Source organism: Oreochromis aureus, linkage group 7, assembly GCF_013358895.1.
Source record: "Oreochromis aureus strain Israel breed Guangdong linkage group 7, ZZ_aureus, whole genome shotgun sequence".
Classification (NCBI taxonomy): domain Eukaryota; kingdom Metazoa; phylum Chordata; class Actinopteri; order Cichliformes; family Cichlidae; genus Oreochromis; species Oreochromis aureus.
In genome coordinates this window covers 5,340,341-5,353,335 of record NC_052948.1, presented here as the reverse complement: position 1 = coordinate 5,353,335, position 12,995 = coordinate 5,340,341, and the positions used below count along the sequence as shown (strand labels likewise).

Here is a 12,995-nt window from a genome sequence, read left to right as displayed (position 1 = left end):
GAAAGCTAAATGTTATATCAACATGCTGTTGGACGGGTGATGATTTGGGTTTGTTTTAAAGCCACAGGCTCTTGACACTTTGCAGTCGCGTCAACCTTTTGAGTCAAAGGTAAGGCCATCTGTTTAACAGTAAAGCTTTGCATAATCCCGATCATATTGGCAAATCTACAACTGCGTAGCTGAAAAAGCAAAGAATCAAGGTGTTCCAATGGCCCAAAGTCCAGAACTCAACCCAACTGTAATGCTGTGCATAACTAAATCTCCACAAAACTAAATGAGCTGAAACACTATAAAGAAGAGTGGTGCAAAATTCCTTGATAATAATGTGACCGACTGTCCTAAATTTGACATACAGCTGTGGACACCCGTGTACCTAGGTTCCTTGTGACATATTGAAAATGTCCCTGGAGAGCAAAGCACTTTGTCTCCTGCTACTGAAGCTGCTCTGTTGTATGTCATTAACATTGACCAACCCGGTGTTGCTGTGGAGTGATTTATATGCTCTGGTATTTTTTCTCAGGTGAATGCACATGCTGTGGAAAACACATCAGGTGATGATTTGCAAATGATTGACTAAAGCTCTGAGCAGCGCATGCAGTTGCAGTCTCGATATGAGCAAATCCGCTGCGCCTTTTGTCCATCACGAACACCATTGTGACAATGTTAGAGCAGTTTGGTATCCAGGGTGCAGGAATTTTGGTTTCAGTCTGTCCAACCTCAAGAAAGGCAACCAGTTGGTGTGGATTTCTCTCTTGCAGATAGAGAAAGCATGCACGCTCCTTTGAGAAACCCTTGTGATGTATTGTGGGTGATAATGGCTGAGGACTCTGAAGTTTCTGGAGGAGAATATCAACATGGTGCTGACATGGGTGCTTTCTTATCCTGTCAACTCATCCAGCAACACTTACAGCTATGTACGTTTATGCCTCTCTTCATGGGGGCATAAAAGCGACAACTGAGACAACAGGAAAACAATGTTTTGGATTACACCAAGATGTGTTGGCATACAAAAAGATGCTAATAAAATACATGAAGGGAATAAGATGTGAATTCAGATCTCTCCATCCTTCAAAGCAGACAATCCACAGACTGAAGTCTCTACTGTAACTTTGGGGATTTTGCTCTAAAGACCTGAGAACAAGACATTATTCATACTGAGACTGCTGCGTGGGGGTTTGAGGATCGCCTCACTGTAACAAGGAGTCCATTTGTGTCTGCATTTTCATGAACTAGGCCAGGGAGGTGGAACTCCACAGTGGAGTCATGATGGCTGCAGATTCTTTCCACTAGAAAATGATATCATGTCCCTTAGTAATCAGTATCATATAACAATAAAAAGTAACTTTTGAATCTAAAAATGGTAGCCACGTAAATGTAGCTTTTCGAGCTACAGTGAAGGTTTATCAGCTGTGCTCTCTTACTGCAGCTTTGCTGTTTAATGTTTAATCACATATTCATACAGTACATTGATGGGTTGACTGAGAGGATGGTTAGCTTCTTAACAACAAACAAATACAGTGAAATCCTTTTACAGAGCTCTGAGGGAGATGGATAGTTGTGCATGTTTATAGCAGCAAAACAAAAAGGAGAGGGGTGGAACAAAGAGCAGCATTCAGATTATTCTGACACCTCCTGCCGTTGTGTCCTCATCATCTAGCAGAAGGGAAAAGGGTGCAGTCCTCTTCCAGTCTGACTCAGGGCTGCAGCTGCACCTAATGTCCCACTCTTGGCCCCAAGGTAGTACTGGCAGCGTTCCTACGTGTACGTGAGCACACATACAAGTGTGCCTGAACAAGGTTGTCTGTGTGGAGTGTTCTGTGTCATCCCCTCTTATCCGGAAGTGATGTGAGCCAGCCTGAGTTTCAGAGAGAGAGTGAGACAAGGGAATAGAAAGGGACTTTATGCTGGTGATGCTGGGTTGGTGTTCAAAAATGAATGAGCTTAACTGGAGCCTTGATAAAAGAGCCCATTTCCTCTTAGATCTGATGTTACTGATGGTGTTGCACACTCTCAGTACAGACAAAGATATAATTTGAGACATTTTAATCCTATCTGTGGAACTCTCATTTAACCTTTTGTCCTTGCTACTGGATGATCGTGGATGGTAGTGGTAAATAGTGACTATTAGGTTGCTAAGCTAACATTGTGACATTATACCTTTTGTGACATTCAATCTTCTGAATGGAAATCACCTTACGGGTTTACACAGTAACCCTGCAACTTCAAATACACCCAGTGTTACAAAACCAGCTTTTCAATGGATAACTTATGCATTTGGCAGCAAAAAGGCTTAATCATGTTTGCTCAATCATCAGCAAAAGATCTGAAATATAAAACATAGTGGATATTCAATCTTGTCGTCAAGGCAGACAATCACAAAATGCAGTCAGTGCAGGAAAAATGTAAAGTTCAAAACTCAACCACAGGTCATACCATGGTAGGTATTTAGAAGGTCAACTAGAACAGATGAGGAGTTGCGAAAAACACAAAAATGAGTGGCAGTCAAAAAAAAAAAAAAAAAAAATCCAAAAGCTTACAGAGGTTGAGACAAAGCAATAACATCAAATAGAGGTTGCAATCAAACACGAGACATCAAGGAATAAATCTTCTATATGGTCATCACAAGTAGAGGGAGAAAGAAAACACAGAATTTAAGGCAGAAACTTAAGGGGCAATAATGTGTGCAAACCAAATCAAGGATCTGGAAATGAGTGAACACAAAACATGCAAAGTGCCAACCGACAACACTTGCAATCCAGAATCAAGGCCTGCCACACACACTGCACAGAGGACTCATGGGAAACTCTGTTCAGGCAGGCCATCATCCAAAAGGGGCAGAGAGGGGCACACTCTCCTCCCAGAGCGAGACTAAACATGGCTGTGACTAACACATCAGCCTGGGCTTCACAATGCTGCTTTGTGTTTGAGTGTCATATGTGGGCGTCAGGTGATGGAACTATGGAGGAGGTTGACAGCTGTTGGCCAAAATACAACCATTTTTCTCTCTCTTTTTTTTGGTTTGTTTTATTTTGGAGTTTATCTCAGCAAGTACTGAGCATGTCCGGTACCTGACTGGCGTGTCTCTCTCAATGTGGGAGGAAAAGCAGAATGGCAGCGTGGGGAGAAGCTCTGATAGAAAAAAGACTCGGCAAGGACACAAACCCAAGCTGACCACAAAGCAAGACCACACAGAATAAAACAAAGAAGCATCAGATACAATGGAGGGGAAAAAACAATGTGAAGGACCAAATTTAATGCAGCTGATTATCAGAAAGCTCTGCACAATCTCTCACATTAAAGGCATAATTACATTTATCTGTGTGTGCTTAAGTTAGATTACAAACAATGGCCATTATAACCAAGCTAATCTGCTTTGCTTTTATTGCATTATCACATTTTTACTTGGTATGTCTGGGAAAGAAAGCCTCACGCCCAGTTACAGCACAGCAACAGGGCTGCACACCTCTGTGGGGATTTGTGAATGGGTTGTCGAATGAATGGTGAGCTAGGTGTGGCACTTGTAACCTGAATCACGCTCCTTAACTTCCGTGCACGGATAAAGCCGTCAGTCAGACGTGGGAAACATGAACAGGTATTAAGTTACATAAGGAATGGAGGTATGGTTGATTTAAATGAATGTAAATTTGTATCCTGCCCCATGCTCGCTTTTGTTTTGGTTTAAACGTTAACGTCTGTGACTGGCTTTTTGTTACTATAAAAACTTCTGCACTGAATAATCCCCTAATATTTCTTGGTATGAGTTAGTTCCAGTTAAAATGGAATTTCCTCACTTGTTCATTATCTTCTCATCCTTTCTCATGCTTTTACACAGATTATGTTACACTGTGGCATTTCCTTGAAAAACAAGCCCAAATTGTTTCTGAAGAACAGAAGTTTTAAAACAAACCAAAGTCGTGTGTCAGATTTAGCACTAGGCCAGAAACCCAAAAGTTATAAATGTTTAACTCTCAAGTCTGGTTCACATATCCGGCTCCCACCACAGATTAGATTCTGGGTTTATCATATAAACTGCAGTGAAGCTGTGCAGGCTTTGAGCGAATGCTAGACTCCTGCTACAAAGAAGGATTGCAGACCTGCATACTTGTCATTCTTCATGGAGTAAAATTGGCAAGAATAAAGGGTTGAACTCTTGAAGTGACTCCTAAGATTGCATCTCATAACACTTATCCATTCATAAGATGTGCATAAAGGAAATGTGGTTATCCTATGCTGCATTGTTCACGCCAGTTTATCTTGAAATATGTTAGCAGGAAATTTAGTGCAACGTGTTTTGCTCCTTTTGGCATTCATGAATCTGATGAATCTTACATTTGCTGGAGTAAAAAGACCAATTAAATTCCTCAACTCGTAACAAATGTCATCTTATTTAAAGGCGCTATAACAGAAAGGAGTCTCTTGCTGTAATAATAAAAGTGGAAGAAAGTGCTGGAGGCTCTTTGCCATGACCCTGTCCAGTTCATAAGGAGAGCGTAAAGTCAGCCATGTCTGTTTTTATTGTTCTGCTCGTGCAACATTGTGTTTGACTGCACGCTGCCCTCATCAACCATTTGTTCTTTTTCCCACGCTGCTGAATGCCAGCATAGCCGTGCACACACAGAGAGGGCTTATCAGAACAATGCCTCAAATAGCTCTGGAGTCTCATCAGAAGGGCATGTCACCAAAGAGCAGAAGAGGATGATTATGTGTACATCTATGTGTATGCGAATGTGTGTGTGTGTGTGTGTGTGTGTGTGTGTGTGTGTGTGTGTGTGTGTGTGTGTGTGTGCGAGCGGCAGGCCAAAGCATCAGCGTGTCACAGTATGCAGCTGTTACCTGTGGCCTCTGCTGTACTTGTAAGCAGCCGTCCATACTGGTTCCCACTGTTAGGCTGACTATGTATAGTTCCCTATCCGTTGGAGGTTTTCACAAGCTAGCGCACACATGCAATGCATGAACACTCATTTACCTTTACCGATGTACAAATATATGGAGAAATGTTTAAAAAGGACTTTGTAAACTATCATTTTCTGTTAACAGGCAAGTGCAAGGAAAGAACATGTCCATCAGATAAACTGGACCAAGCACAGTTTGTCAGATAACTGATAAAACACTTTTTACATCTTCTCTAAACATTTGTTCTTAGTGTTAATAACTGCTAATAGCACCAATAATTGATGCCTGATACATTTAGCTTCAGCTCTTGGAAATTCAGATCAAACATGTGCTGATTTATTTTCAGTCCAAATGAATTGCAGCAGGGTTCAGTTAGTCTGTATTTTTTTTTTTTTCATTTCATTGTGTTGTGACTCACAGTAAACCCAGCAGCTTCATGTTCTGACACGACTACCAAACTCTGGGTCTTTCTGGTCCTTCCACCTGCTGTCTTGTCACACCCATGCGCCGGTGGCTACAAGGCTGCATGACACTGAAGTAAACAAGGTTAAAAGATCAATAAACCTAAAGCTCTCTTAACCTTCTTGCCCAGATTATGTGACAAATACCCTCCTCCCTTGTTGTAGTTTTCTCATTATCTGACTTCCTCCCCATTTGTCTCTGGGGGATTTGTTTTGTCTTTGCGGAGACAGCGAGAACCGGAGTTCACTGATTTGAACCTGAGGTTGTCACAACACACCTGCAAAGATCCATCACAAACCTCAGCTCCCTCGAGAAATACTTGTACTTTCCCACAGTCTTGAGAAACAAGGAACACAGTGTCACATTTGAGTTTTGCTGGGGCTGGAGCATTGCAGTGGCAGTATGTGGCTTGTTAATTTTGAATGTATTCACTCGTCTCCGCAGTGTGTAATTGTGTGGAGAGTTTATTGCATGGATACCAAACCCACTTTCTGTGATGAAAACACTGTGTAGCGCATAAGTATGGTAAATGGTCTGTATTTATATAGCGCTTTTCAAGTCCCTAAGGACCCCAAAGCGCTTTACATATCCAGTCATCACCCATTCACACACACATTCACACACTGTGATGGCAAGAAACAGCCACCCTGTGCACTGACAGAGCGAGGCTGCGGACACTGGTCATATCTGCTTCAATCCTCTTCTTCAAACTTAGTTTAGAGCTTTACAAACTCTACAATAATGCTGCTGAGCATAATTTATTATACCCCAACCCTGCTGTAAAATAAACAGTCATCCTTACACACACAGACTGACACAACACACTCATCCACAAAAAATCACCCAAACCCCCGGCCCACCTTAGGCAAGCAAACTCTTCCAAAGTAAGCTGCTCCACAGCTCCCTGAGTCACTGCCTGGGCACGCCTGTGAGTCTCCACCACTTTACTTCATCAAACAAAAAGCCCACATATATGTATGTTTCAGAGACATAAAGCAAAGGCCTGGAAACAAAGGAAGAGGCAAAGAAGTGAAGAGGCGTTGGTGAACCTTTTCACTAAACAGAAGCTGGCTAACTCGGTACACGTGTAGTTTTGTTTTCTTTGAGGTCAGAGGATTAAACTGACCACCACATCCTCACATACTCACGCAGGAATTGTAAAAAAAACACTGGATGTTGATCTGTTTGAAATTACTTGCCGTAGTTACATCTTTGGTGCTGTCAGATCTGAATGATTGTGGTGACGTTGATGTGTGAGGCCTTTTTATTTTGGTAGGCTCATGGCCACACAAAGCATTTTTATATCCATATGGTCCCCCGACTATTTACTGCACAACACTGGAGACCCGGTGATGAGGGGTGATGACACATGACATTTTTTATCTTTAGGGGAGATGTTTCCACAATGTCTCTGAGGGAAGACAGATAGAGAAGTCAACACAGAAGAGCCTGAAGTGGGTGCTATAAGCATCTCTTCAGTTATGCACACACGCACACACAGAGATGAATGAACTGAGGTCAGTGTTGTGTTGGTGTGGCTGAAGCCCCAGGGGGACAGGACAGGCTGCGTGGAACAGTCGATGACATCTGCCTCCTTACCATCTCCTCCTGCTGAGTCACACAGGCTCCAAGGGTTCAGGGATACGTATCCAGTGTCTGCGAATATCCGTTTGACATGAACAAACAGGACTGAGTCAATCATGTGACTGGTCGGTTGGTGAAGAAGCACAACTTGGGAGTGGCAGGAGATAAGGTGATAGCCGAGCCGACACACCTTAGCAACGTTATCAAATTGCATCAGTCATGCGGTACAGCTTTCATTTTTAGTAACTGGCATCCAAAGATGAAACTATCAAAACCATGAATCACCTCCCAAAGCAGGCCCTAGCTAGAGAATGTCTATTTTTAGATCCAAATATAGCGTGCAGTTAGTTTTATGAGCTAATAATAACACTTTTTGAATATATATATATATTCAGTTAAACTGTGAAAACAGTTAGCCAATTGTCTGTGGGCTAACTCACCAACATTTGATTCAAACTTGTGAGACACTTTTGAGATGATCAAGTTTAACTTAACCACCTCACACTGAATTGCTGTTTCTACATTTAAAGACCACACTTTTTGTTTGATCCTAGAATGTTTCACTGGTGTCGCTACTGAGGTAAAAATACTTGCTTTTTGTTTTGACATCCACAGACAGGAATAGCAAAGTTCACATGAAGCACGTTTAATCTAAGTAATACTTTTTGAAAACAGTTTAGGGACATGAAGAGAATAAAGTGCCAGGTCGTCAGGAAAAGGGCTGATTTTTAAATCTCAACAGAGAACTTAACTTCCTCTGAAATTACTGCTGATATTAGAGGTCAGACTTATGCCTGGCCCAGAGTCACTCTGTGTGCACATCTGGTAATAAAAGATTGAATCACGCGGTGCAGACTGGGCAAATACTCAAACTAATCTCCGCAGTAGGATGTGGATTACTAATTAACGTGTTGCCAGTGTAATTAGGTTCAAGTTAGGACTTCCTCTTTGCCCCCCCCCCTCCTGCGCCCCTGCTTCCACCCACACACAGCCTTGAATTACTCCAGCGGCAACTGTTGATGCATTCTCCAACAATCTGACGTCAAGAGGGAAGGGCTGAGGCCAGAGCTACTATAAATGCCCTCTGGTAGCTTGGTTCATTCACAACCACACTCTGGATTACCAAAGCATCTGTAGAGAAGATCCTTCCACAAGCGGCTTGGATGACCCAGTAGGAAAGCAGAGGGTTCACAAACGTGCCAAACATAAACGATGAAAATGTCAGCGGCAGAGATCTGCCAGGTTCTCAAGGAGGGAGAGCTGGAGAAGAGGAGCGACAACCTGCTCCAGTTTTGGAAGAGGAAGACGTGCGTCCTGACCACGGACAGTCTCAACATTTACCCTGACACGCAGAAGCGTTCCAAGGGCAAGGAACTCAAACTGCAGTCCATCAAGAAAGTAGACTGCGTGGAGCGCACCGGCAAGTTCGTCTATTTCACCATCGTGACCACAGACAATAAAGAGATCGATTTCCGGTGCTCCGGAGAGGAGAACTGCTGGAACGCAGTGATCACCATGGCCCTGATTGATTACCAGAACAGAAAAGCCATCCAGGACTTTAAAACGAGACAGGACAACGAAAGCGCGTCACCGGGACAGCAGGAAAGGCGCATGGCGAGAGCGCCCTGAGCCGCCATGGGAACGCCGGCACTGAACTACTCCTAATATGGTGAGAGACACATTATGAAACATGGCTGCCACAATATATGAATAAAAATATGAGTCATATATGCTAAAAATAAAATCGGCCGCGGTACTAATCAGCAAAAGTATTTTTAAGTTTAAACTAACGGCATGATTTTAATCTCCCACAGTGCCATTGTGGACCATACAGAAATAATATGAGGACCAAAAGGAAGACGAGGTCATCCGGTCCAGAGATGAAGGATTGTTCGGGATTAAGTTCTCGGAGAAACGGGGCAACTGATCTAAAGCGTCACTTTTACAGACCCCACCACACAGGACTGAACTCACGAACTGTCAAAACTATTTCATGTTTGCTCTCCGGGGAGAAATGACTCCTAAAACCACGATGTTAATTTATTTGTTTCCAGAGTATGATGTTACTGGCAAACTGCTCATGTCATTTAAATTATTTCAGTGTGTGTCATCTGTGTATTTATTTGAATAAATATCAGTTTCTTTTTGACATACTTCTACGATCTCATCTGTTGTTGTTTTTTCTGTCATTTTTTATCAATGACATTTATTTTGTCACTTGTCTTTAAGATCCATTAATCCATTGGTATTTCATTACAAAACTGTGGAGTCAGTTACAGTATATTTGGCACTCGGGCGCACTTTTCACCGGAAACATTTCTGAGTAAATACCAGACATGCAACCGTAAAAAGGGAGTGGAGGACAGGAAAGTCCCTTTCCTCTTTGGTGTCAGGTGGAATGTGATGCTTTATTGCTGGGTAGGGTTACAGGATTGAGTCATAACCGATAAGCAGAGCTGCACGGGACACTTAAAAGACTAAACTACGTTTGAACATACCTGCTTCTAAGGTGTGGCAGGTTCACAGTTCCCAGTGGGAACCCTTGAGATAGAAACGCAGAAGATGTAAAACTCAACAATTTATTTATTTTAAGTGGTGACTCTTGTGCTTATGTGCTTCACGCTGCTGATCTTTTTAAAATGATACTAGGGCCGATTTGGAACCATATTCTGATAAAATACGCCTCTGCACCATTTTTATCAGGTCCCTTTGATCTTTATACCAGGCTATCATGAAATGTGACGCTAGATACACACCTATTTGATTACCGCTATAAAGACATGAGGTAAGTCGGTGGGCATTTTTCAAAACCTTCCGTGAGACTTAGAGCTGAAAAAAGCTAATAAATCGGTATGTAGCTGTCATATGTGATGCAAATTTTCCTAGTGTATTTTTATGTTCATAGACAGTCTATGAAGACGGTAGAACAGTGGGAACTGCATCCAGCTGTACAGTTAAAAACTGGTCCAGGCCTTTTAAAGATATCCAGCTTAGAAACTTAAAGTGAATAATGGAAGAAATCTTTTATATCTACAGTACCTTTCTGAATAAGGTTCACATAGAATGCAGTATTGTCTACTAAAAAAATAAATGAGAAACCATAGAGAAGTAACATCAAAGAAATAATTGTAAAACACTGAAGTCAGAAATGAAATGTCAGTATGTACAGGAAGGGGCAGTTGTTTCAGTACTCTGGATAAAACTGAAAGTGTTCACTGTCCCCGCTGCACATAAATATCTCCAGTCGAGAATCTTACAGAGTGGAAGTGTGTTATGAGCACAAATGGTCAGGGGTCGGAGGTGACAGAAAGCTGACTCTCTGACCAGGAATAATGAAGTGTATCGTGGAATCATACCCCGCCCTCTACCATCCCGTCCATGTGTGCAGCTTTGAAGTAGGATCATGCTACAATGAACACATCAAAGGGTTGATCTGTGGAGTATTACAGAAGTGGACGGCCAATCTTCTCTAAAAATACTTCTTCACAAATTTACACCACACACACGTACACACCTTTGGCCCCCGAGCCAAAGGCCAGACAGTTTGGTTTTTTTTCACCAGGGCTACCAGTCACTTATTTTAGACAGCACCAACATCCAACTGTGGCTTTTTCTAAACTTTCTGTGTTTAAGTGACTCCTAAAAGTTCACCTAATTCCATTAGCTGATAGCAGACGTCATCATCTGCTCTGCATCTGGCCACAGGGTGTAAAATTATTTTGTTTTCTTCTGGACCCACACCACCAACCGGAGCGACTCACACATTGTGTCTTCTACCCGACCTCGGGCTGTGTAAACATCCTCTGATGCAGCACTGGAACACACTCAGGCCATACTTGTAGCCTTGGCGTCATCCCCTCAGACTTCGTCATTATGTGAGAGAAGCATGGCTGCGCAACGCTCTGTGCATTGTTATGCTCTCCATGCACACAGAGGAAATGAGACACGTGTACACTAGGCCCTACATCTTCATTTTTTCTAAACTGAGCTGGACAAAATCGGTGATTCAGAGGCATTTATTATAAACACCAGAAGCAAGATGATGACCATGCGTTGTAAGGTGAAGGAAGAATCATGGAAGAAACACTCCATTTTGTCAAAAAGATAAACTTAACAGCACTGCTACACAAACACCTCTCACATCCTTGCCAGTAATAACCCATTGATTCTCTGGGAGAAGTAGTGTGTCTCAATATGAGGCCACAGTACCACAGTCTGTGGGAAAGCCAAAGGATTAGCAAAAATATAAATGAATGTGAGAGAAGACTTCATGGAGCAGTAAAGTTACACTAGATATCAAACGAGTCGATAGGATGTATGTGCTACTTTGAAAAAGAAAGAAGTTGTTTTTGTTTTTTAAAATTGTACATTTTAAAGGTTAATTGTAAAACTTGAAATGGGGAAATTTTACACAAGTATAAATAAATAACTTTGAAATTTTCTTTTTCTTCAGACGGGTTTGTTTTGGTGTTTTTTTAAATTATATTTCTAGATCCTGTTGTGGTGTTGTTGACATGCTGGCCCTCCCTAACAGCACATTTCAGCATCAATTTAATTCATTTTTATTTACGTAGCTCTAATTCACATTCAGCAGTCACTTAAAGGTGCTTTATATATTGTAGGGTAAAGAACAATCAGATGACCCCATTTGAACAAACACTTGGTGACAGTGAGAAGGAAAATCTCTCTTTTAAGAGGAGGAAACCTCAGACAGAACCAGGCACAGGGAAGGGTAGCCATCTGCTGTGAGCAAAAGAGCAAGTTCGTCCTGAGTTTTAAACACTATACAATGTAAGTGATTACATAGCAAAAGGATCGACTAGCAAGAAATCAAATTTTCTTTGTCTTTACTGGAATATTAAAGGGTTTATGTGTGTTGGATTGACAGTTTAGAGGCTAAATATAGATAAGCCGTGATTCAGGCTGTAACAATGATTCTAATTTTACATCAAATATTACCTCATGTGGGCTTAGAGCTCATCAAGAACTTGATGTGACGTTGATCACTCCACTTTACATCATTAACAGTACAGGTTTGCTCAGGTGTGCGTCATGACTCACTATAGCTTTACAAAGAATTAGGCTCACTCCGCTTCCCGTAAACTGATATAGTATTGTAGAAAGCTCTGTCTTTGTTCCATCTTAAGTTGTTGTGCCATTTGCCCACTCGCTCTTCACGTCAGAGGCTAATCTGACGCCAGTAGGACACAACACTAGTGCTTCACATAAATAAAAACTTCCCAAACCCAAACAGAAGAGGATGTTAGGCAAGGCCATGGGAGAAGGTTTGATTACTAACAACCTCCAAGATTTGTGTCACGCTAATAGTGCCTAGTTATTTTGGACCACAGTGAATTAACAGCTCTCTGATGAGCCTGAAATATTATAACCATCAGAAAAAGCTGGCAGCAGTGTATGAGATCTTCTGCTTAGTTAATTCACAGGAATGGGATTATCTCAGAGAAATGCTATTGACGGGCTTGTTTTACTGGAAGGAACCTCTTTAGGAATTTGTCTTTGTGATGCATAACTCAGGTGAGAAAATACCTGAGCACATACTTCAGTAACTCTAGACAGACCCACACGCCCTCGGGGCATGTCTCAGGCATTGTGAAGCCATTTTTTGTTTCTCATTCCTTTATCACACTAAAGGTCATCTGATTCCCAGATTTGGTCTTGTGGGTAAAATGGACAACTATCCTCCCGCGTCTTATCCATAAAGGCGTCATTCTCCTAATTGTGTGCAACTATGGTGACCGTGTTTGTTTTTAAGTGGGTATCCATTACTGTCTGCTGAGTCACAGGAAAAGAACTCCCCAGAGTTGCATTTTCAGCTCTGTCTGCCCACCCTGTGACTGTGATTGTGATAAAGGATAAATATGAGTAATTACAATAACACTGAGAATAAGAACACCAAACTCAAGATAAATAGAAACATTGAGTTTCACAGGAACAACTTTTGAAACCTGCAATCGGGACTCATTGGAGTCAGTAACACCAAAACAGTAGGAGGGAGCAGGGTACTCATCTGTGAGACATCTCATTGATGCAACCTA

General features: G+C 41.9%; 1 protein-coding gene across 1 annotated transcript; it reads left to right on the top strand.

Annotated features, from left to right (window-relative positions):
• Positions 1-8,014: 8,014 nt before the first annotated feature.
• On the top strand, positions 8,015-9,095 carry phlda2 (pleckstrin homology-like domain, family A, member 2). The gene is made up of 2 exons (XM_031750830.2): positions 8,015-8,608; positions 8,754-9,095. The coding sequence occupies exon 1, from the start codon at positions 8,152-8,154 to the stop codon at positions 8,566-8,568; it is 417 nt and encodes a 138-aa protein (XP_031606690.1). The 5' UTR covers positions 8,015-8,151; the 3' UTR covers positions 8,569-8,608; positions 8,754-9,095.
• Positions 9,096-12,995: the final 3,900 nt, after the last annotated feature.

Bases quoted from the DNA above. Each gene is read 5' to 3' on its own strand.
- phlda2 (XM_031750830.2), top strand. From the start codon at position 8,152: ATGAAAATGTCAGCGGCAGAGATCTGCCAGGTTCTCAAGGAGGGAGAG.